This window comes from Haliotis rubra, unplaced genomic scaffold (assembly GCF_003918875.1).
Source record: "Haliotis rubra isolate DU_JTF1 unplaced genomic scaffold, ASM391887v1 Scf909, whole genome shotgun sequence".
NCBI lineage: Eukaryota > Metazoa > Mollusca > Gastropoda > Lepetellida > Haliotidae > Haliotis > Haliotis rubra.
This window is the reverse complement of record NW_025767645.1, coordinates 248,972-274,652: the sequence shown is the minus strand read 5'-3', so window position 1 is coordinate 274,652 and position 25,681 is coordinate 248,972. Positions and strand designations below refer to the sequence as shown.

The following is a 25,681-nucleotide window of genomic DNA, read 5'->3' as shown; positions in this document are numbered from 1 at the left end:
AGCCTGATTGGTGTTAAGTTCAAATTGCATGTGGTCAGTGATCGCACTTGTGTGTTGAATATTGTCATTAGCAGACAGGCACACAGGTGTCAATAAAACAAGACATTGAGTTTTATGGCAACGACATATCTATATCTCAGTTAGAAATTCTGTCAACGCTAAATAATGACATTGCTTTTAAGTATCGAACTGAGAAAGTGACTTGGTAAGAAGAACGTGTGGTGAAATAGACAAATGAAATTGTATAAACAGTTAATTTACTGTCATAACATATAAAAAGCTCGCGCCTGTGAGATATCAAGCCTTCACCGAGTATTCACGGACAACCTGCTTCCAAGTTGTGCGAACCTGTTTCACTGCGCACATGCTATGAGTGCAGCCCAGTTGTTGGAACCACTTGAATACCCCCCAAAACGCTGGGGGAAAATTAGTGAATCGTTTGAACTGCGATTTCGTGCGTTTTTTTTCATCGCGTTATTTTTCAACTTTATAAGTTGAATTTGCATTTTTGATGATTTGTACGGCTAAGTCCATACCCAAAGGTATCAGAATCTGCAGAGTTGTATTTATACGTTGCATGTGACCTTTAAGGCTACTTCTTTACCACCTTTGTTCTTATATCAAAAGGGTGAGATGATGATGGGTGCTGACCAGTAGAGAGATGACCGACAAGTTCACTATAGCGGGTGTCTTCCATTGTGGGGGCGGTGGGTAGCCTAATGGTTAAAGCGTTAATCACACCAAGACCCGGTTCAATCCCACATGGGTAAAGACGCCCCAAGCCTGGTTCTGGAATCCCCACATGGGTACAAATATCAGTAGATTGTGTGTAAAAGGACTTTGCTGGGTTCAAACTTTCCCCAGGGTAAGAATATCCTGAGGACAAAGACCTCTTCTGGGGAAATTAAAGTAGTTTTTCCCGGAATGAGCATCTCTGTGACATGAGTACTAAAACATAAACAACCACTGGTAAAAATAATCATGTTTGATCACAATTCCCTAATTCCAAATTATTAACAATAATTTAATATTACAAAAATTATCTTTACTTTATTATAAATAATATGATTGCTATTGTTTTACCATCAACACAACAACAACCCAACACAATATCTATATCAAATGCTGTATCATCTATCATTCCACTATATTGCCTTATTCTAAATTAAAAAAACAAGGTTTGATAAGGGGTATACTTGTCATGGATAGGTGTAGCATATTTCATTCACCTGAAGCAAAACATTGCAGGTGTCAAGCTTATGTGCATAATGTTCCATTGCAGGTGTATAAATACACCAATGCAGGTGTCAAACATTGCAGGTGTAACATTGCAGGTGTTTTACCCATCAAGGTGTGCATTGGTGTTTACATCATATGGTGACTGGTGTGGACAGGTGTAACTATTGCAGGTGTCACATTGCAGGTGTGGCCATTGGAGGTGGATGGATTGCAGGTATATTCACATTGCAAACATGTATACATTGCAGGTCACAGTGCAGGTGTCACATTGCAGGTGTGGACCATTGCAGGTGTACCAAACTTTAAGTCAAAACCAAATGTTTGTAATAATTTGTTGCAGGTGCCACATTCTCCCGGGGAAGTTTAGACCGGAGAAGAAATGGCCTGCTACACTCAGTGGGTACATCTAAATCACTGTTGGTCCAAACATTGTAGCTGTAGCGTTGCAACTGAAACATAACATTGCAGGTGTAACATTGCAGGTGTAACATTGCAGGTGTAACATTGCAGGTGTAACATTGCAGGTGTAACATTGCAGGTGTATATTGCAGGTGTAACATTGCAGGTGTAATATTGCAGGTGTACCATTGCAGGTGTAACACTGCAGGTGTAATGAGTGACTAAAGGACTTGGCTCGTCCACATCTCCTATTGTGCCACTGTTGTAGTACCTGTGGACTTGGCTCTTCCGACACCTCCTATTGTGCCACTCTTGTGGTACCTGTTGACTTGGCTCGTCCACACCTCCTATTGTGCAGCTCTTGTGGTACCTGTGGACTTGGCTCGTCCACACCTCCTATTGTGCCGCTCTTGTGGTACCTGTGGACTTTGCTTGTCCACACCTCCTATTGTGCTCTTGTGGTACCTGTGGTACCTGTGGACCTGTGGACATGGCTCGTCCACACCTCCTATTGTGCCACTCTTGTGGTACCTGTGGACTTGGCTCGTCCACACCTCCTATTGTGCCACTCTTGTGGTACCTGTGGACTTGGCTCGTCCACACCTCCTATTGTGCCACTCTTGTGGTACCTGTGGACTTGGCTCGTCCACTCCTATTGTGGTGGTACCTGTTGACTTGGCTCGTCCACACCTCCTATTGTGCCACTCTTGTGGTACCTGTGGACTTGGCTCGTCCACACCTCCTATTGTGCCACTCTTGTGGTACCTGTGGACTTGGCTCGTCCACACCTCACTTAGAATGTCTGGTCCAGATTCATGTAGGGGGAACATTTCAACATTCTTGCTTTTTGCTGTATTTGAGAATGTTTCTTTTCACTCAAACTCAACGGATGTTAAATCAGTGCTTCACTGCATATTCCAACATACCGTTTCAAAAGCCTGTTAACCACACAAAAAGTTGCATTTACCTAAAAATATCAATGACCTCACCACGTTTATGTATGACTATCAAATTTTACGGTGTTCCCCTACTTTTTGTTTGTAGTATGTTATTGTGAACATACGGTTTGATATTTAGATTTTCTCAGTATCAACTCTGCCACACTTATCAGTTAAACTTTTCCTAAGAAAGTTGTGTTTCACAACCGACTGAAACACTTCCTCCGAGATAATGATGATAGTGAGGTGCAGCTTCAGCTTCCTTGTGTGTATCTCCGTCATACAAGTGTTACTCATCACGGACCACGACGACCATCGGCAATGTTGGTCTGTTGTAACCACAAGGAAGAACATATTTCATTTCACATTTTCAAAATGGAATACCTCATATCCTTAATTTGATACCACAGTATACATTTCTTCACACTGCCTTTACTCCCATCTGGTAAAGAAAATAATGGTGAGATTTTGGAGCATTAAAGCTATCCAGCATTACCAGTGTCTGATAGAATCTGTGTGTTTATTTGAGTTTGTGTTTACAGTTTGGTGATCGGCAATTATTGTCTTCGTGATAACCAGTTGCACCATTTGATTAGCAGGGCCCCGTTCCTCAAAGCGATCGTAACCGTGAGACGATCGTATCTCCCATACTTTAACATAGGCTTACGACAGTCGTAGTGCTACGATCGTTTTTAGGAACGGGGCCCTGGATGATAATATTTGCATGTTTTCATTACAGTTGTGACTTAACTGAATGTAACGGACGAGTTCTTCAGCAGAAGTTGGTAACAAGTGAATATTTTCAGAATATTGTCATTTTGCTTCTAAAAAAGGAGGTAATTGAGAAAACGTTTGATTGTTTAAAGAATTACTATACAGAAAAAGACTGACATTCTGATGAGTTGATTGATAAAAATCGCAGTTTAAAGCAGTAGTTGATGAAAAATTGTACACTTTGAAGAGATAATCTACAATGCACTATACATGATGTTTTAAAGGTAAATATTGCAGTGTGCGAGATACATCAGATTTGACATCTGGTCTGTGGCAATCCATATATAATGTCAGTGTTGTAAATTCCCAAAAATTTCAGCCAGACAACTGGACTGGTAACTCTCAAAAGTTACCAGACCGGCTGGAAAGTTGCCAGTCCAGAATTTTCTGGATTAAGAAAAATAAAAAGAAGGTTACGTTAATAAGAGGAGGGAACTGTTTAATGTCAGGTTATTGTCACAATAACACACGTTTTCAAATGTTTTTCAGTCAAGGCTGTAGTCATTATATACATTACAAAATTACACTGATTTAACAGCCAGACCATCGGGCGTGCAACTTTTTAAACTGAACAACTGCAACTTTTAAAACAGACGGCCCCGGGCGGTCGGGCCCGGGCGGTCGGGCAGGTGGGAGTACCCCGGGCGGTCGGGCAGTCGGGCAGGTGGGAGTTTGCAACACTGATAATGTTTGGGACACAATCTGTTGATTGGCGATCCACATGTTTACTGAGGACTTGGTGACCCAGTGATTGTCTAACAGGGATGTTTCCTTGTGTGATCTCACACTGACAGAGCACCAGGAAGATAACACTGTCGCTGTGTGATTACGAGGTCGTGGTCTATTTATATAGTTGTTGATGGAGGAGGCCAGGTCCGACTTGTCACCCACTCTGTCAGCAGCATGTGGACAGCCGATGTGTAGATACATACATACAGGTTTTAACATTCATGCCACCGTAGGTGTGACAGTTTACTGTGGTCATCTGTCAAAATGTAGCAATAATCTCTCCAGACTCTCCAGATTCCATATTGCACCTTAACTTAAAACATGTACAGGGTTTTACCTGGACTTAAAACATGTACAGGGTTTTACCTGGACTCACAAACATGTACAGGGTTTTACCTGGACTCACAAACATGTACAGGGTTTTACCTTGACTCACAAACATGTACAGGGTTTTACCTGCACTCACAAACATGTACAGGGTTTTACCTGGACTCACAAACATGTACAGGGTTTACCTGGACTCACAAACATGTACAGGGTTTACCTGGACTCACAAACATGTACAGGATTTACCTGGACTCACAAACATGTACAGGGTTTACCTGGACTCACAAACATGTACAGGATTTACCTGGACTCACAAACATGTACAGGGTTTACCTGGACTCACAAACATGTACAGGGTTTACCTGGACTCACAAACATGTACAGGGTTTTACCTGGACTCACAAACATGTACAGGGTTTAACCTGGACTCACAAACATGTACAGGGTTTTACCTGGACCCACAAACATGTACAGGGTTTACCTCGACTCACAAACATGTACAGGGTTTAAACCAGATATCACCAGGTGGGTAAAGACTGACACACCATCTACCTACACATCCCTGACCCTCCAGTTATCAATGTGCATCCCTGAACCTCTAGTTATCAATGTGCATCCCTGAACCTCTAGTTATCAATGTGCATCCCTGAACCTCCAGTTATCAATGTGCATCCCTGAACCTCTAGTTATCGATGTGCATCCCTGAACCTCTAGTTATCAATCGCATCCCTGTACCCCTAGTTATCGACGTGCATCCCTGAACCTGTAGTTATCAATGTGCATCCCTGAACCTCCAGTTATCGATGTGCATCCCTGACCCTCTAGTTATTGATGTGCAACGCTGAACCTTTAGTTATCGATGCGCATCCCTGAACCTCCAGTTATTGATGTGCATCCCTGAACGTCTAGTTATCGATGTGCATCCCTGAACCTCCAGTTATCGATGTGCATCCCTGAACCTCCAGTTATCGAGAACCTCCATCCCTGAACCTCCAGTTATCGATATGCATCCCTGAACCTCCAGTTATCGATGTGCATCCCTGAACCTCCAGTTATCGATGTGCATCCCTGAACCTCCAGTTATCGATATGCATCCCTGAACCTCCAGTTATCGATGTGCATCCCTGAACCTCCAGTTATCGATGTTCATCCCTGAACCTCCAGTAATCGATGTGCATCCCTGAACCTCTAGTTATTGATGCACATCCCTGAACCTCTAGTTATCGATGTGCCTCCCTCAATCTCCAGTTATCGATGTGCATCCCTGAACCTCCAGTTATCGATATGCATCCCTGAACCACTAGTTATCGATGTGCATCCCTGAACCTCCAGTTATCAATGCACATCCCTGAACCCTAGTTATTGACATGCATCCCTGAACCTCCAGTTATCAATGTGCATCCCTGAACCTCCTGTTATCAATGTGCTTCCCTGAACCTCCAGTTATCGATGTGCATCCCTGAACCTCTAGTTATCGATGTGCATCCCTGAACCTCTAGTTATTGATCGCATCCCTGAACCTCTAGTTATCGATGTGCATCCCTGAACCTTTAGTTATCGATGTGCATCCCTGAACCTCTAGTTATCGATGTGCATCCCTGAACTCTAGTAGTTATTGATGCGCATCCCTGCACCTCTAGTTATCGATGTGCATCCCTGAACCTCCAGTTATCAATGTGCATCCCTGAACCTCTAGTTATCAATGTGCATCCCTGAACCTCTAGTTATCGATGTGCATCCCTGAACCTCTAGTTATCGATGTGCATCCCTGAACCTCTAGTTATCGATGTGCATCCCTGAACCTCTAGTTATTGATGCATCCCTGCACCTCTAGTTATTGATGCGCATCCCTGCACCTCTAGTTATCGATGTGCATCCCTGAACCTCCAGTTATCGATGTGCAACCCTTCAGGTCATGTAAGCTACAGAGCTTGATTGTAATCTGTGCTGACAGTATACATGTAGCTGTTGTCATAGCTCACCAGAGTGAAGGTCAAGGGGAGTTTAGTCCAGCTTAGTAACAAAAGTGTGGAATATTGGCTTTGGTCATTTGACTTGATGTCCATCGGACAGATGTCACTTAATGTCATTTTATTTAACATCATTTTGCTTTATGTAATTTGGCTTGAAGTCACTGGCTTGATGTCATTTGGCTTGATGTCATTGGAAGCGATGTCATTTTCCTTGCTGTCATTGGCTTGATGCCATTGGTATGATGGTATTGGCTTGATGTCATTAGCTCAATGTCATTTGGCTTGATGCTCTGTGACATGATGTCACTTTGCGTGATGTCATTGTGTCTTTTGGAAGCTTGATGTCAACTCTCTTGAGAGTTTGTGTGATCAGTTATGAAACCAATTATGTCAATTATTTATCTTTAGTTTAATATGATGTGCATAATCTTTGAAATGTAACTCATCATGTTTTAAATACTACTCCATTTGTCAGGGGACAGTTCATGTGTGTGGGTCGAGGAGGTCATCAATATTGTACACAAGTAATAGTGGGGATGGTAATTTGGTACACAAGTAATGTGGGGATGGTAATTTGGTACACAAGTGTAATGAGTGGGGATGGTAATTTGTACACAAGTAATAGTGGGGATGGTAATTTGGTACACAAGTAATAGTGGGGATGGTAATTTGGTACACAAGTAATAGTGGGGATGGTAATTTGGTACACAAGTAATAGTGGGGATGGTAGTTGAGCACACAAGTAATAGTGGTAGGGATGGTAATTTGAGTACACAATGTAATAGTGGGGTGGTAATTTATTTTGTACTTGACATGCAGGGGTTGCTGCCTTTATACATTAATTTTTAGGGGGTCAATGCATTGTACATGCTTTTCAGCAAGCGGTGATCACCCCTGAATGACCTTGCGCAGTTTGAGCACAGTCTTTTTCATTTGTTCAGTTATTGATGTTGATGATAGAGGCACACTACTGGATGGTGGCCCGATACTATGATGGACTATGCAGGGCTGAATGTGTCAACCAGCTGACTGACATTCTGGAGAAACCACACAGGAAATTGTGGCTACTGTCACGCGTCAAAACTTCTTATACAGCCAGAGAAGTGACAGCAGTCAGAGGAGGGATAGCCATTGAAGAAAGCGGGGTGTTGTGGAATGGGAGGGTGTTGTGAACAGGGAGGGGTGTTGTGAGACAGGGAGGTTGTTGTGGACAGGGAGGGTGTTGGAGACAGGGAGGGTGTTGTGGACAGGGGAGGATGTTGTGGACAGGGAGGGTGTTGGGAGACAGGGGAGGTGTTGGGACACAGGAGGGTGTTGGGGGCAGGGAGGTGTGTTGAGGGAGGGGTGTTGTGGAGGAGGAGGGTGTTGTGGACAGGGAGGAGTGTTGGAGACAGGGAGGGTGTTGTGGACAGGAGGATGTTGGAGCGACCCGAACGACCCGATAACACAGACCGGACCCAGGCCACAGCGGACACGACACAGACGACGACGACGCCGGACACAGACAGGATACGCCGGACAGACTGGCCGGACGACGACACGGCCAACCGGAATACGACACACGACGGACGCCGGAGGCACACGACACCGGATGGACACAGGACGCCGGACACAGGAGTGGCCACGACAACGCCGGACACCGGACCGAGGCCGGAGGACAAGGAAGGACAAGGAGGAAGGACAGGAGGAACCAGACACAGGACAGGAGGAAACCCGAAGGATCCCAGGATCAACACAGGACAGGAAGGACTGGAGGAATGGAGGAAGACCCATGGAGGAAGAAGGACAGGAAGGACAGGAGGAAACCGAAAGGAAGAAGGAGGGTGGAGGGCATGGAGGTGGACAAGGGAAGGGAGGAGTGGAGTGGACAGGAAAGCATGGACTGTGGAGGGTGTTGTGAGGCACAGGAGGATATTGTGAGGACTGGACTGAGGATGAATGGAGACAGGGACAGATGTTGTTGTGGACAAGGAGGGTGTTGGAGGACAGGGAGGGATTCATGAACAGGATGATGGACATGGAAGGGAGGTGTTGTGGACAGGAGGGTGTGGAAATGGACATGGACAAATGGACAGGGAGGGTATTTAAGAATGGAGGAGGGATGGACAAGGAAGTATGATGGAACAGGAGGGTGTTGTGACACGAGGATGATATTTATGTGGACTAGGAGGAGGTGTTGTGGACAGGGAGGACAAGGAAGTGGACAGGAGTGATGTTGTGAACATAAGAGTGGTGTGGACAGGACAAGAAGGAGTGGATGGATGGAGGTCAAGGAAGGAGTGTTGTGGACAGGATGATGTTGCTTGATGGACTAAGAAGGAGGATGTTGTGGAAAGGATGGATATTTGAACAGGAGGATGAATGGACAATGAACAGGGAGGTGTTGTGGACATGGATGAATGTTGTGGTGGACAGGATGGTGTGTGGACAGGGAGGTGTGTTGTGACACGGGAGGGAGGTGTTGGGTGGACTGGGAGGGTGTTGTGTGGACAAGGAGGTGTTGTGACTGGAATGTTGGACAGGGAGGTATTTGTGGACAGGGAGAGGACAGTTGGAAGGAGGAGGTGTGTTGTGGACAGGGAAGAAGTTGTGGTGGTGGACGATGTTGAGGATAAATGGACATTTGTGGACTGGGATGGAGGGTGGAAATGGACAGTGGAGGGTGGATGGTGGTCAGGGAGGATGTTGTGGACATGGAGGGTGTTGTGGACAGGGAGGGTGGAGGGATGGACTGGGATGAAAGGAAGAAGAATAGGAGGTGTTGTGGAGGAGGGATGGATGGAAGGATGGACAGGACAGGTGTTGGAGGATGGACAGGGAGGAGGGTGTTATTAGACAGGGTGGATGTTGTGGACAGGGGAGGGATGTTGACAGGACAGGGAGATGTTGTGGACAGGGAGGATGTTGTGGACAGGGAGGAGGAGGTGTTGTGGACAGGGAAGGATGTTTGTAGTGGACAGGAGGATGTTGTGGACAGGGAGGGTGTTGTGGACAGGGAGGATGTTGTGGACATTGGGGTGTTGTGGACAGGGATGGTGTTGTGGACAGGGGAGGGTGTTGTGGACAGGAGGGTGTTGTGGACAATGAGGGTGTTGTGGACAGGAGGGTGTTGTGGACTGGGGGATGTTGTGGACAGGAGGTGCTTTTGGACAATGAGGGTGTTGTGGACAGGGAGGGTGTTGTGGACAGGAGGATGGTATTGGAGGACAGGGAGGGTGTTGTTCACAGAGAGGATGTTGTGAAACAGGGAGGTTTTAAAAGAGGGGTGTTGTGGACAGGTGTTGAGAAGGATGATGTAGAGGATGGTGTTGTGGGATGGTGTTGAGAGGATGATGTAGAGGGATGGTGTTGTGGGATGGTGTTGAGAGGATGATGTAGAGGGTTGGTGTTTGGGATGGTGGATGGTTTGAATGGATGGTGTTGAGGGATGGTGTTGAGGGATGATGTTGAAGGGATGATGTAGAGGGATGGTGTTGAGGGATGGTGTTGAGGGATGGTGTTGAGGGGATGATATGGAGGGTTGATGTTGAGGATGGTGTTGAGAGGATGATGTAGAGGGATCTTGTTTAAAGGGGATGGTGTAGAGGGATGGTGTTGAGAAGATGGTGTAGATGGATGGTGTTGATGGGATGGTGTTGGAGGATGGTGTTGAGGGATGATGTAGAGGATGGTGTTGAAGGATGGTGTTGAGGGATGGTGTTGAGGGATGGGTATGTAGAGGGATGGTGTTGAGGGATGATGTTGAGAGGATGATGTAGAGGGATGGTGTTTAAGGGAATTAGTGTAGAGGGATGGTGTTGAGAGGATGGTGTAGGATGGATGGTGTTGAGGGATGGTGCTGAGAGGATGGTGTGGAGAGGGATGATGTGGAGTGGATGGTGTTGAACGGATGGTGTTGAGAAATGGTGTTGAGGGATGATGTAGAGGGATGATGTTGAGAGGATGGTTTTGAGGGGATGATGTAGAGGATGGTGTGGAAGGAATGATGTTTTTAAGGGGATGGTGTTGAAGGGATGATGTTGAAGGGATGATGTTGAGGGGATGGTTTTAGAGGGATGATGTTGAGGGATGATGTTGAAGGGATGATGTAGAGGGGATGGTGTTGAAGGGATGATGTAGAGGGATGATGTTGAAGGGAAGGTGTTGATGGGATGGTGTTGAGGGAAGTCAATTATCCTGCCACATGGTTGTTCCATCACAAACACATACAAGGGCAACAAAGTCAATTGTTTATCTCTGAAATCATGAGGGTGTTGGAGACTGTACAATTGAAATGAGGGAACTTCAATACTTAGTTTCACAACCTCGTTTATCTCATCTCCGAAGGGGAAGGAAGACCTCAACAGTACCCATCAGTTTCAGGTGGAAATCCTCAATTTATTGCGGAATCAGTTTTTCGAACAATGTGCTTACACAAAACAAGCAATTACAGTTCTGGCCCCAATGAAGAGTTTCAGTTGTCTAGAGTTATTGATACGTTGTTCATAATAGGGACATCAGCAACAGTCATTGAGGTACTAGTACATAGTTGTAAGAACTACCCCAAAATAGGTCATCGTTTAGATGTATTAATTTACTGCTACTAAATTTCATGTAGGAAGAATTTTTTTGGTGGTAATGATTTTCTGACCAAGTGTCATAGTGTATGACAGAGGTGTAATTTGTTGGGCTGACATTTTGTTTCAGATGGTAGTCTAAGTTCAACTTTGTTAGATGGAAATATGTATAGATGAGTTACCTCCCTTGGTATCTCACACGACCACACATGCTCAAGGGGGCGTTGATGTGCTTTAAGAGAAATTCACATAACTTCATTAAATGTATCACTGAATGTAGTTTGTACAATGAAGCCTTCCATTAGACCACCTCTGTTTGGGATTTAGATTACCTTGCTCAACAGGCTTTCCTGGACCAAACAGGACAGTCACACCTTTTTTATGTAGTAGGTGTTGAACAAACCTATTTCTACCTGGCTTAGCTTCTGTACTGCATATATGAATCTTGATAAGCCAACCTGGATAAGCCAGTGCCCTAACTTGATCCTTCAAATTAGTATCAAAATGCTTGGTCCTGTACATTGACCAGATCATCCGTCCTTCTCATCATCATCAGTCAGCAGACCTTTCTTTCAGTCAGCAGACCTTTCTTTCAGTCAGCAGACCTTCCTTTCAGTCAGCAGACCTTTCTTTCAGTCAGCAGACCTTCCTTTCAGTCAGCAGACCTTTCTTTCACATGAATCCCACAGACATTTCAACAGTTTCCCGTGAGCTTCAGTGTTAATTCTTCATTGTGATTTTGACTACATAGATGATGTATAAAGTTGCATACACAGTGTGCAGTATGTTGATGTGGACAAATCCTAATGATAGATCTCCCGCTGGGAGCCAACACATTATTGTGAAATAGTTCCATCTGTCATACACAGTGTGCAGTATGTTGATGTGGACAAATCCTAATGATAGATCTCCGGCTGGGAGCCAACACATTATTGTGAAATAGTTCCATCTGTCATACACAGTGTGCAGTATATTGACGTGGACAAATCCTAATGATAGATCTCCGCTGGAACCCAACACATTATTGTGAAATAGTTCCATCTGTCATACACAGTGTGCAGTATGTTCATGTGGACAATTCCTAATGATAGATCTCCGCTGGGTGCCAAACACATTATTGTGAAATAGCTCCATCTGTCATACACAGTGTGTAGTATGTTGGCGTGGACAAATCCTAACGATAGATCTCCCGGCTAGGAGCCAACACATTATTGTGAAATAGCTCCATCTGTCATACACAGTGTGTAGTATGTTGACGTGGACAAATCCTCATGATAGATCTCCGGCTAGGAGCCAACACATTATTGTGAAATAGCTCCATCTGTCATACACAGTGTGCAGTATGTTGACGTGGACAAATCCTAATGATAGAACTCCTTCTGGGAGCCATCACAGTATTGTGAAATAGTTCCATCTGTCATACACAGTGTGCAGTATGTTGATGTGGACAAATCCTAATGATAGATCTCCCATCTGGAAACCAACACATTATTGTGAAATAGTTCCATCTGTCATACACAGTGTGTAGTATGTTGATGTGGACAAATCCTAACGATAGATCTCCTACTGGGAGCCAACACATTATTGTGAAATAGCTACACCTGTAATACACAGTGTGTAGTATGTTGACGTGGACAAATCCTAATGATAGATCTCCGCTGGAAACCAACACATTATTGTGAAATAGCTCCATCTGTCATACACAGTGTGTAGTATGTTGATGTGGACAAATCCTAATGATAGATCTCCGCTGGAAACCAAAACATTATTGTGAAATAGTTCCATCTGTCATACACAGTGTGTAGTATGTTGACGTGGACAAATCCTAACGATAGATCTCCTGCTGGGAGCCAACACATTATTGTGAAATAGTTCCATCTGTCATACACAGTGTGTAGTATGTTGACGTGGACAAATCCTAATGATAGATCTCCGGCTGGGACCCAACCCATTATTGTAAAATAGTTCCACTTGTCATACACAGTGTGTAGTATGTTGATGTGGACAAATCCTAATGATAGAACTCCTGCTGGGAGCCATCACAGTATTGTGAAATAGTTCCATCTGTCATACACAGTGTGTGGCATGTTGACGTGGACAAATCCTAACGATAGATCTCCGGCTGGGAGCCATCACACAGTATTGTGAAATAGTTCCATCTGTCATACACAGTGTGTGGTATGTTGATCGGACAAATCCTAATGATAGATCTCCTGCTGGGAGCCATCACAGTATTGTGAAATAGTTCCATCTGTCATACACAGTGTGTAGTATGTTGACGTGGACAAATCCTAATGATAGATCTCTGCTGGGACCCAACACATTATTGTGAAATAGTTCCATCTGTCATACAAAGTGTACAATATGTTGATGTGGACAAATCCTAACGATAGATCTCCTGCTGGGAGCCTACACATTATTGTGAAATAGTTCCATCTCTCATACACAGTGTGTGTATGTTGACGTGGACAAATCCTAACGATAGATCTCCGGCTGGGAGCCATCACAGTATTGTGAAATAGTTCCATCTGTCATACACAGTGTGTGGTATGTTGACGTGGACAAACCCTAATGATAGATCTCCTGCTGGGAGCCATCACAGTATTGTGAAATAGTTCCATCTGTCATACACAGTGTGTAGTATGTTGACGTGGACAAATCCTAATGATAGATCTCTGCTGGGACCCAACACATTATTGTGAAATAGTTCCATCTGTCATACAAAGTGTACAATATGTTGATGTGGACAAATCCTAACGATAGATCTCCTGCTGGGAGCCATCACAGTATTGTGAAATAGTTCCATCTGTCATACAAAGTGTACAGTATGTTGACGTGGACAAATCCTCATGATAGATCTCTGCTGGGAGCCTACACATTATTGTGAAATAGCTCCATCTGTCATACAAAGTGTACAATATGTTGACGTGGACAAATCCTAATGATAGATCTCTCCGGCTGGGACCCAACAACATTATTGTGAAATAGCTCCATCTGTCATACACAGTGTGCAGTATGTTGACGTGGACAAATCCTCATGATAGATCTCTGCTGGGAGCCTACACATTATTGTGAAATAGCTCCATCTGTCATACAAAGTGTACAATATGTTGATGTGGACAAATCCTAATGATAGATCTCCGCTGGGAGCCAACACATTATTGTGAAATAGCTCCATCTGTCATACACAGTGTGTGTAGTATGTTGACGTGGACAAATCCTAACGATAGATCTCCCACTGGGAGCCAACACATTATTGTGAAATAGTTCCATCTGTCATACACAGTGTGCAGTATGTTGATGTGGACAAATCCTAATGATAGATCTCCCGGCTGGGAGCCAACAAATTATTGTGAAATAGTTCCATCTGTCATACACAGTGTGTAGTATGTTGACGTGGACAAATCCTCATGATAGATCTCCGGCTGGGAGCCAACACATTATTGTGAAATAGTTCCATCTGTCATACACAGTGTGTAGTATGTTGACGTGGACAAATCCTCATGATAGATCTCCGGCTGGGAGCCAACACATTATTGTGAAATAGTTCCATCTGTCATACACAGTGTGCAGTATGTTGACGTGGACAAATCCTAATGATAGATCTCCGGCTGGGAGCCAACACATTATTGTGAAATAGTTCCATCTGTCATACACAGTGAGTAGTATGTTGACGTGGACAAATCCTCATGATAGATCTCCAGCTGGGAGCCAACACAGTATTGTGAAATTATTAAGTTCCATGTGTCATATACTGAATGAAGAGTTGTTTGAAATTTCCTTTCAGTATTGTAATTTTTTTCTTATTATCCATGGACTCTGTGTATATTATGGCGGTGTGTGTACCTGTGTGTAGAGTTCAGGTTAAGCAACGGTGGTTGTGGACAGTCCTCGGATGGTTGACCGTGTTTGGCAGCTTGACTCCTGAGAGTTTCAGTCCTACCCCACAATGAAGCATACGTGATACATGTGGTCTCACCTTAGGCAATTGAGTTTGTTCAGACTTGCCTCTGTCCACCCAGCAGTAAAACTGGGTACCTGGTATGATACGATGGTAGTCTGATTTTGAACCTTGAGCACCTGACAGCTCTTTGAGCATGCAATGTGCATGGATAAATGACTATTGTTATCATTATATAAATGGACTATTGTTATCATTATTATTATATATTCCCAGGGCACGCACTTCACCAGTACTGCTGGGTTTGAGGCACTAGCACTGCGGATGAAAGATGGCCGCCATATGTGTAAAGAATTTGAAGAATACCTGAAACAAAGGTAAGTCTCTTCCTGTTTGTGTACCCTTGATGCAGCTTCCAGCCCTGTTTGTGTACCCCTGATGCAGCTTCCAGCCCTGTTTGTGTACCCCTGATGCAGCTTCCAGCCCTGTTTGTGTACCCCTGATGCAGCTTCCAGCCCTGTTTGTGTACCCTTGATGCAGCTTCCAGCCCTGTTTGTGTACCCCTGATGCAGCTTCCAGCCCTGTTTGTGTACCCCTGATGCAGCTTCCAGCCCTGTTTGTGTACCCTTGATGCAGCTTCCAGCCCTGTTTGTGTACCCCTGATGCAGCTTCCAGCCCTGTTTGTGTACCCTTGATGCAGCTTCCAGCCCTGTTTGTGTACCCCTGATGCAGCTTCCAGCCCTGTTTGTGTACCCCTGATGCAGCTTCCAACCCTGTTTGTGTACCCCTGATGCAGCTTCCAGCCCTGTTTGTGTACCCCTGATGCAGCTTCCAGCCCTGTTTGTGTACCCCTGATGCAGCTTCCAGCCCTGTTTGTGTACCCTTGATGCAGCTTCCAGCCCTGTTTGTGTACCCCCTGATGCAGCTTCCAGCCCTGTTTGTGTAGGCCCTGATGCAGCTTCCAGCCCTGTTTGTGTACCCTGATGCAGCTTCCAGCCCTGTTTGTGTACCCCTGATGCAGCTTCCAGCCCTGTTTGTGTACCCCTGATGCAGCTTCCAGCCCTGTTTGTGTACCCTTGATGCAGCTTCCAGCCCTGTTTGTGTACCCCTGATGCAGCTTCCAGCCCTGTTTGTGTACCCCTGATGCAGCTTCCAACCCTGTTTGTGTACCCTGATGCAGCTGCCAGCCCTGTTTGTGTACCCTGATGCAGCTTCCAACCCTGTTTGTGTACCCTGATGCAGCTTCCAGCCCTGTTTGTGTAGCCCTGATGCAGCTTCCAACCCTGTTTGTGTAGTAGCCCTGATGCAGCTGCCAGCCCTGTTTGTGTAGCCCCAGATGCAGCTGCCAGCCCTGTTTGTGTACCCTTGATGCAGCTTCCAGCCCTGTTTGGGTACCCTTGATGCAGCTTCCAACCCTGTTTGTGTACCCCTGATGCAGCTTCCAACCCTGTTTGTGTACCCCTGATGCAGCTTCCAGCCCTGTTTGTGTACCCCCAGATGCAGCTGCCAGCCCTGTTTGTGTACCCTTGATGCAGCTTCCAGCCCTGTTTGGGTACCCTTGATGCAGCTTCCAACCCTGTTTGTGTACCCTGATGCAGCTTCCAGCCCTGTTTTTGTACCCTTGATGCAGCTTCCAGCCCTGTTTGTGTACCCCTGATGCAGCTTCCAGCCCTGTTTGTGTACCCTTGATGCAGCTTCCAGCCCTGTTTGTGTACCCTTGATGCAGCTTCCAGCCCTGTTTGTGTACCCCTGATGCAGCTTCCAGCCCTGTTTGTGTACCCCTGATGATGCAGCTGCCAGCCCTGTTTGTGTACCACTGATGCAGCTTCCAGCCCTGTTTGTGTACCCCTGATGCAGCTTCCAGCCCTGTTTGTGTACCCCTGATGCAGCTTCCAGCCCTGTTTGTGTACCCTTGATGCAGCTTCCAGCCCTGTTTGTGTACCCCTGATGCAGCTTCCAGCCCTGTTTGTGTACCCCTGATGCAGCTTCCAGCCCTGTTTGTGTACCCTGATGCAGCTTCCAGCCCTGTTTGTGTACCCCTGATGCAGCTTCCAGCCCTGTTTGTGTACCCCTTGATGCAGCTTCCAGCCCTGTTTGTGTACCCAGCGCACTGATGCGGCTTCCAGCCCTGTTTGTGTACCCTTGATGCAGCTTCCAGCCCTGTTTGTGTACCCCTGATGCAGCTTCCAGCCCTGTTTGTGTACCCCTGATGCAGCTTCCAGCCCTGTTTGTGTACCCCTGATGCAGCTTCCAACCCTGCCAGCATGGAATCCCACGGTCTCTTGGGACCTGGCACTGTTGGTTCCTTGGTGCAAGAAAAAATTGAATTTGGTAATTTTTATAAATTCAATATGGTGTAGTGAAAAAGTTCTGAAAAAAAATAGGTGATCTTAGATATTCAGCAGAGGTCGACGCCCTCCGGATGGTGGGGAATCCCCACACAAGTTGGTTTGAGCAAGTGGGATGGTTTGTGAAATCATTCCGGCATGTTAGTCCTGGTTTTATGCTAACAGTGTTGATCAATGGATTGTCTGGCCGAGACTCGATTGCTGAAATATCTAAGAGTGACCGAATGATGACCAAGGATCACATGGCTGGAGGATCTGTCAAGTGTTGAGTTCAGACTATCATCAATGCGGCGCCCATAGCATGTGGATCGCTGCTAAAAATATCATGGGTTCAGGCGTACCAAAGAAATCTTTCCCACTGTGCAGAAAACGCAGAAAAGCCCACATAAATCGCAGAAATAGCAACGTAAGCATATTACCTCGCTACTGAAACAGTAAAACAGTAAAACTGAAACTGCAACATTTAATATATCCACGAACTTTGACCTCTACTGCCCATGCACGTTAAGATCCGCGCTTCTTTCAAATTTCTGAGCAACCTTGAATTGCCTTGCGTAGAAAATGTATTGAATATGTCGAAATAATTGCTGTCAATCATTTCATATGAATGAAAAGTAAACTAAACAAGTATGCACACAAGTATCATGGTGATAAATGCCAAATACCACAACAGAAATACTTTAAAAAGGGAATGTAACTTTTGTCCAAGCTGGAAAATGTCAACATGCAGTGGAGACTTCCTCGTCCATGTGCGCAGGCTCAAAGTCGAAGTTGCAGGCTCTTCATTTTTTTATCCAGGTTTAGCGATTTAAAATTGCTGTTTTTGCTGTTTCAGTAGCGAGGTAATATGTTTATATTGCTATTTCCACGATTAATGTGGGCTTTTCAGCATTTTTCTGCACAATGGGAAAATTTTCTTTGGTAGGCCTGGTATTGGGCAATGCCCGTCGTTAGCGAGCACTGGATCATAACTGGTTGGGCCTCACAGATGTATGTTCAACTACAGGATCATAAATATCCATTTATATGCACAGAATGTCCATCATAAATATACACTGATATGTACAGAATGCCCATCAGAAATATACATTGATATGTACAGAATGCCCATCATAAATATACATTGATATGTACAGAATGCCCATCATAAATATACATTGATATGTACAGAATACCCATCATGAATATACATTGATGAATAGAAATATACAGAATGCCCATCAGAAATATGCATATGTACAAGCATAAATATACATTGATATGTACAGAATGCCCATCATAAATATACATTGATATGTACAGAATATACCCATCATAAATATATACTCCCCATCAAAAAGTTTAGACTCACTTAAAGCACTCATATATGTATGTATATATATATATATATATACATGGTTACATCGAAGATGAATTTCTCCACTAACTTAGGGGAACCATCTGCAAACCTTATGCAGATGAATTGCACGAAGATCATGCATCAATCCTCTGAAAACCATGTGCAAATATCGTGCATGTGAACAGCTGCGTTTTGGTGTAAAGTTTTGTTAAGAATTCGCCAATTTTCACTGAGTTTCATGATGTATTGAACTCCTGAAAAGAATCTTTTCAATATTACGAATATGTTTTACAATTCATCAGTTCATGTGTAAACACTACCTTTAAACATGATGGAATATTTAGTAAAATCTAGTTTAGAACAGCTGATTTAAGTAATTGGCTACATTTACACTTGTGAGTCTTAACTTTTGATGGGTAGTATACATTGATATCTACAGAATGCCCATCAAACAATGATTAATATGCATAATTAGCTGTTAAGGATTGCTTGTAGTCAGAGTGTGAGCACTTGAGTCAAGTATACAGTAAACAATGTCACACTAAGAGTGACACTATCTGTCTCATTTGAGTTACGACCCTGTCAAGTATCAAGTGTTTAAACATATATCATTTCCAGCAGGTCACTGGAAGAGTAATGTGAGGCTCCAACAGCCATTGTAATTACAGTGTAGCTCAGACCAGGGTTGGGGCTGTGCTTGCTGATAGTTTTCTTTACTGAGAAAGTGTCTTCCCAAATATAGTATATGTTACTTTTGACCACTTTCTAAATGTCATTGTGTAGTCATAGTCATTAGTGCAGAAAGATTTGCCTTGCAATGAATATGAAATAACATGCCTACTGCCTGGGTGAAGGTTGACTGTGATTGGCATGGACGTATCTGTGTTGTAGTTAGGGCTGGCTGAAATCATCAATAATCGGAAATATTGTTGATGGATCAAAATATAAATAATGATCTATGTGTGTGTATGTTGTGTCATCGTTAATATCATACATAAACTATGAACGGTCCCTGAAGGGCTGTTTCTAACTTATATTGAGGCCATTGTTTTGTCAGTCATCCATGTCTAAATATATCCCTACTTGCCAGTGATGTGCAATGGCTGGATTTCTTCAGATTGTTGGGAGCATTTTGCTCAAAGTGCTCAAAGTTAATTCTCCTATATTTCTTGACAATCGATTATGGATTTCAATGATCTACATCGATCGCCAGCCCTAGAGCTAGTGTCTTTCCAAATAATCAATCAACCTGTCACTCAGTATTTATGTAGAAGATAGTTGAATGGCATCGTTGTCATTGACTTGTGCCTTTTTGTGTTGCTGACATTTAAACTTCTTTGGGAGGCATTTAGAAGTTGTAGATATGAAGGGAAACCAACTTTTATGGAAAGTCAACTTTTCATTGCAATGAGTGCGAAGTTTTGGTGTAGTGTAGTGCATACACTAACAAGGAGAATATATACGCTATCAATTGACTATATACATAGATACACAGAACTGAAACAAGGAGAATACAATTGACATAGCTGCACAGTGGGTACATACAATTGACAATTGACAAGGTTGATGTACATTGACATATCTGATATCTGATTAGTGATTTCAGCAGAGGAGGTTGATGTACAGAGTGATTGGTTGTGATTAGAGTTGACTTTATACAACTGATACGTTGTAGAACAATGAGTTGGTAGTGGAGGTTGAAGACGAGAGATGGGCCCAGTTAGGGTCTACTAATGCCTACAGGGAATAATAGCTACAAAGTTTATTGTGACAGCGATACGCTTACCTGCACATAAGTGGACTGTTCCACATTGAAGTTAGGGGAGTAAAAAGTAAAGAGTAATTGTCCAGTTATGTTTTGAAAACTTACATGCATTTAGTTTTAGAAGAACCTTCTCACACGGCAGGGAGACTGAAGAGTAGAATGAGTGAGATTATACAAAGTGAGAAGGAAATGTATTGCTTTAAAATGCTTGTAACACAACGTTTAGTTGCAAATCCTGGCAAGTCTGACAAAAGTTGAATACTTCACATCACAGAGAGGAGGACAGCAGATTATCTTGGATGGATACCGATATTGACTCTACAGCACACAACAGACCTGCATGCCTGCAAGTGTGGGGCTGGAAGTGTGGGGCTTGAAGTGGGGCTGGAAGTGTGGGTCTGGAAGTGTGTGCCTGGAAGTGCGGGGCTGGAAGTCTGTGCCTGGAAGTGTGGGGCTGGAAGTGTGGTGCTGGAAGTGTGGGGCTGGAAGTGTGGGGGCTGCTGGAGGTGTGGGGCTGGAAGTGTGTGTGGGGCTGGAAGTGTGTGGGGCTGGAAGTGTGTGCCTGGAAGTGTGGGGCTGGAAGTGTGGGGCTGGAAGTGTGGGCTGGAGTGGAAACTGGAGGTGTGGAAGTGTGGGGCTGGAAGTGTGTGGGCTGGAGAGTGTGGGGCTGGAGAGTGTGGGGCTGGAGTGTGGGAGCACAGAGTGTGGCTGGAAGGAGATGTGGGGCTGGAAGTGTGGGGCTGGAAGTGTGGGGCTGGAAGTGTGGGGCTGGAAGTGTGGGAGCTGGAAGTGTGGGCTGGAGAGTGTGGGGCTGGAAGGTGTGGGGCTGGAAGTGTGGTGCCTGGAGGTGTGGGGCTGGAAGTGTGGGGCTGGAAGTGTGGGGAGCTGGAAGTGTGGGGCTGGAAGTGTGGGGTGCTGGAAGTGTGGGGCTGGAAGTGTGGGGCAGGGCTGGGAAAGGTGTGGGGCTGGAAGTGTGGGGCTGGAAGGTGTGGGGCTGGAAGTGTGGGGCTGGAAGTGTGAGGCTGGGGCTGGGAAGGTGTGGGGCTGGAAGTGTGGGGCTGGAAGTGTGGGAGCTGGAGAGTGTGGGGCTGGAAGTGTGGGGGCTGGAGGTTGTGTGGGGCTGGAGGTGTGAGGCTGGAAGTGTGGGGCTGGAAGTGTGGGGCTGGAGATGTGTGGCAGCTGTGGGGCTGGAAGTGTGGGGCTGAGAGGTGTGTGCTGGAAGTGTGGGGCTGGAAGTGTGTGCCTGGAGGGTGTGGGAGGGGCTGGAAGTGTGGGAGCTGGAAGTGTGTAGGGGCTGGAAGTGTGGGGCTGGAGGTGTGGGGGCTGGAAGTGTGTAGGGGCTGGAAGAGTGGGGGCTGGAAGTGTGGGGCTGGAAGTGTGTGGGCTGGAAGTGTGTGCCTGGAAGTGTGTGGCTGGAAGTGTGGGGCTGGAAGTGTGTGGGCCTGGAAGTGTGGGGCTGGAAGTGTGGGGCTGGAAGTGTGGGGCTGGAAGTGTGGGGCTGGAGAGGTGTGGGGCTGGAAGTGTGTGGGGCTGGAAGTGTTGGGGCTGGAAGTGTGGGGCTGGAAGTGTGGCTGGAAGTGTGGGGGCTGTGCCTGGAAGTGTGGGAGCTGGAAGTGTGGGAGCTGGAAGTGTGGGGCTGGAAGTGGGGCTGGAAGTGTGTGTGGAGCTGGAAGTGTGGGGCTGGAAGTGTGAGGCTGGAAAGAGGTGTGGCTCCCTGAGCTGTGGGAGCTGGAAGTGTGGCTGGAAGAGTGTGGGGCTGGAAGTGTGGGGCTGGAAGAGGTGGGGCTGGAAGTGTGGGGCTGGAAGTGTGGGGCTGGAAGTGTGGGGCTGGAAGTGTGGGGCAGGAGAAGGAGTGTGGGAGCTGGAAGTGTGTGTGCTGGAAGTGTGGGGCTGGAAGGTGTGTGCTGGAGGCTGCTGGAAGTGTGGGGCTGGAAGTGTGGGGCTGGAGAGTGTGGGGTGTGGGCTGAAGTGTGTGCCTGGAAGTGTGGGGCTGGAGTGTGTGGCTGGAAGTGTGGGGCTGGAAGTGTGGGGCTGGAAGTGTGTGTGGCTGGAAGTGTGGGGCTGGGAAGTTTGGAGGCTGGAAGTGTGGGCCTGTGGGGCTGGAAGTGTGGGGCTGGAAGTGTGGGGCTGGAAGTGTGGGGGGCTAGGAAGTGTGGGGCTGGAGGTGTGGGGCTGGAAGTGTGGGGCTGGAAGTGTGGTGCTTGGAAGTGTGTGGCTGGAAGTGTGGGGGCTGGAAGTGTGGGGCTGGAAGGTGTGGGGCTGGAAGTGTGGGGGGCTGGAAGTGTGGGAGCTGGAAGTGTGGGGGCTGGAAGTGTGTGAGCTGGAAGTGTGGGGCTGGAAGTAGGTGCCTGGAAGGTGGGGCTGGAAGTGTGGGGCTAGAAGTGTGGGGCTGGAAGTTGGGGCTGGAGAGTGTAGGGCTGGAAGTGTGGGGCTGGGAAGTGTGGGAGGCTGGAAGGTGGGGCTGGAAGTGTGGGAGGCTGGAAGTGTGGGGCTGGAAGTGTGGGAGCTGGGAAGTGTGGGGCTGGAAGTGTGGCTGGGAGTTTGTATGGAGGCTGGAAGTGTGGAAGTTTGAGCTAGAGGTGTGGGAGCTGGAAGTGTGGCTGCTGGAGCAGTGTATTACTACTGTCCAGGGAAGTTTGTCGGAATCAGTCCCCAATACCCGGCAGGCAGTCCAGGTAGCTCTGAAGATTGCCAGTGTTCTCACGGCAGCCAGGTAAAGAGCTTCAAAGAGACGACACCAGTACATGTCTTCTATGTTGAGTTCAGATATTTTGAGATAGGGATAGATAGCCGCTACAGGCGAGTCCTTCCGTTCCATGGAAGAGTTTATCACTCAACAAGCAGAGATGGGCAGACTATCACCCAGCGGCTGGAAGAATCTGTCGTGCCAAACCATCCTTTGCCAAGACTTATGAATGTCTCTGGACATTAGACGTGGTGCCCTTAAAGATAAAAATGATTTTCCTTATCAGAACTCATGCTTATTGCTTTGTCTCCTTCCTCCTTGCAATTTTAGTGGAACTATCGTATGGCTCCAGCTATTGAAATCTGTCCGTTCAATTAAAACAGACGATAAAATCACTACAGATCATCAAGAGTTATCTCGTTGTCAGCAGTTTTGGCTGTGATGCTGTAACCGTTCGTTGCCAAAATGCTTCCCTCTCTCCTGATTATGAGCCGACCTTAAATTTTGCAAGCGCAGGGAAATCCATAAATCCAAAGTGCCTAGCGGAAGGTTGGGAGTGGCTTAGCGTACACCTCATGAGTCAGGATAAGTAGTTGTTGATAGGTCACTCAAAAGATTTGATGATTTAACTTGAAGTTTGGAATAATTTCCGCGAGTTGTCATGTCAGGCACATATGGATTTAGTGTGTCATATTTTAAGTTATATTTTTTCAGATACAGTTGAATTAATATGAGCTTATAAAATATTTATTTAGCATTGAAATATGTCAATATTGCTGTATTTAAATAATCGTTTCATATGAATGAAAGGTCACATGCAATAAATCAAACTTATAATTAAAACACAATTATCCTTCGGCTGTATACATAATGTACGTAGCTGATTCATGAAAACATATAAACAAAAGGATAAAGTAGTTGATAACTTTGTCAAATCTGGAAAGTTGCAATATTACAATTATTGGGACACTTCCCTCAAATCAGAGCAGCTGGGATACCAGACGAAGTCAAATCTTCAGTGGAGCGTGTGCGTGCTCCGGTGCTTGGCTGGTTCATGATGCCAGATGTCCTTAGCAGAGCCTCATTGTGGGTCGGTATATTTAGAGGATGTTAAGGTTTTAATAAATGCATTACTCATTTTTGTGTGTATATACATTTTTGCAATCAACAGACATCATAACTTTATGGATCATGTGTTCAAGTATCTACACCTGCCTGCATCTGTGTAATTACATAATGTAATGAGAGAGATGAACTCGGAGCCATAAATCAATGCGTTTTGTTTATGAATGTATAGTCTGATTAATTATTAAGTTTCAGAATTGCATGTGGTCAGTGATTGAAGCTGTGTATTGAATATAGTCATTATGCGTTAGATCAGGCGTGCAGACACACAGGTGTCCCAAATAAAAAGAAGACATTGAGTTTTGTCTGCTTGAGCAGCGGCATATCTATATACCACAGATTAAAGAATTTTACCATCAGCAACTAAATACTTGACATTGCTTTTAAGTATCGAACTGAGAAAACAAATGAAGAATTATATATAAACAGTGAATTAGACTGATCATATCATAAAAAGGTTCTGGTTGCTATGCCATAGCTGAGATATCAACAAAACATTAGAAAAATAGCTCACACCAAGGCAGTCATCTTGAGTATTCACCCGATAACCCGCTTTTAATGCTATGCGAACCTATTTACTGCATGTTGCATATGAAACCCCAATAGCTCAATTGAGCCCGTTTCCCAGAACGCTTTGGAAAAGAATTAGTCGAATCAGGTTGAACTGGAGATTTCGCGGTTTTTTTCATCGCTGTTATTTTTCAACTTTAAAAGTTGAATTTGCATTTTAGCGATTTGTTTCGGTATGTCCATACCAGAAAGGTATCAGAATCTACAGAGGTTGTGTTTTGCGTTGTATGACCTTTAAAAGCTAGTTTTGAACCGGTAGCTTGCGAGACAATAAACTTGTTCAGGATGCTACCTGACTTGCAATCATTGTAACCTCCTAAGTCCAGTTCACAGCAGGAAGAAATTCCGACAACAAACTCCCAGCTTCCTTGACGTCCCTGGTACAGAAAGAAACCAAAACCCACAAGATCTGCAGACTCTCACCACATCTCCCACCACTAGGAATCTCCACCACATCTCTACATACAAGATCTCCTGCACGCCTCCACCACATCTCCCACCCCCAAGATCTCACCACAAGATCTCCACCATTATCTCCACCACACATCTCCACCACATCTCCCACCACAAGATCTCCACCACAAGATCTCCCACACATCTCCACCACAGATCTCCCACCACAAGATCTACCACCATAAGATCTCCCACCCACATCTCCACCACATATCTACAGGAAGCTCTACTTGGCGACCAATATATCCACTTCCTCCAACCAAATCCCAGCCTCCAACCACTCAGGTTGAGAAAGGTATCATTTCCATCCTTACCCAATGAGCCAGAAACATCTGCTGGACAACCCTAGAAACTGAGACTAAACCCACCTCAGCCCTGTTTCATCCTTTATAGCCAATAATTTCAAAGTATGTGAATAGTGCCATAAGATCCACACTCAACCTAAGAGATAAAATCCTGCCCGTCAGTAATCAGCACCCTTCTTGATAAGTGTCCTATGTATCCCAGCAGTCAGCCAAGATGGAATGTGTTCTTCAAGCAGCAAGCTTGGTATAGGCAG

At 45.4% G+C, this 25,681-nt stretch overlaps 1 protein-coding gene across 9 annotated transcripts in view; it reads left to right on the top strand.

Annotated features, from left to right (window-relative positions):
* Positions 1 to 25,681, top strand: part of LOC124264093 (proline-serine-threonine phosphatase-interacting protein 1-like) — a 112,751-nt gene that overhangs the window by 6,000 nt on the left and 81,070 nt on the right. For all 9 annotated transcript variants that reach the window (XR_006895041.1, XR_006895042.1, XM_046698819.1 and 6 more), the window contains exon 2: positions 15,113 to 15,213. Coding sequence is in view for 7 of the 9 variants with exons in the window: in XM_046698819.1 (XP_046554775.1) it covers positions 15,113 to 15,213 (101 nt within the window). In the remaining 2 variants the exon portion in view is untranslated. The remainder of the gene's footprint in view (positions 1 to 15,112; positions 15,214 to 25,681) is intronic.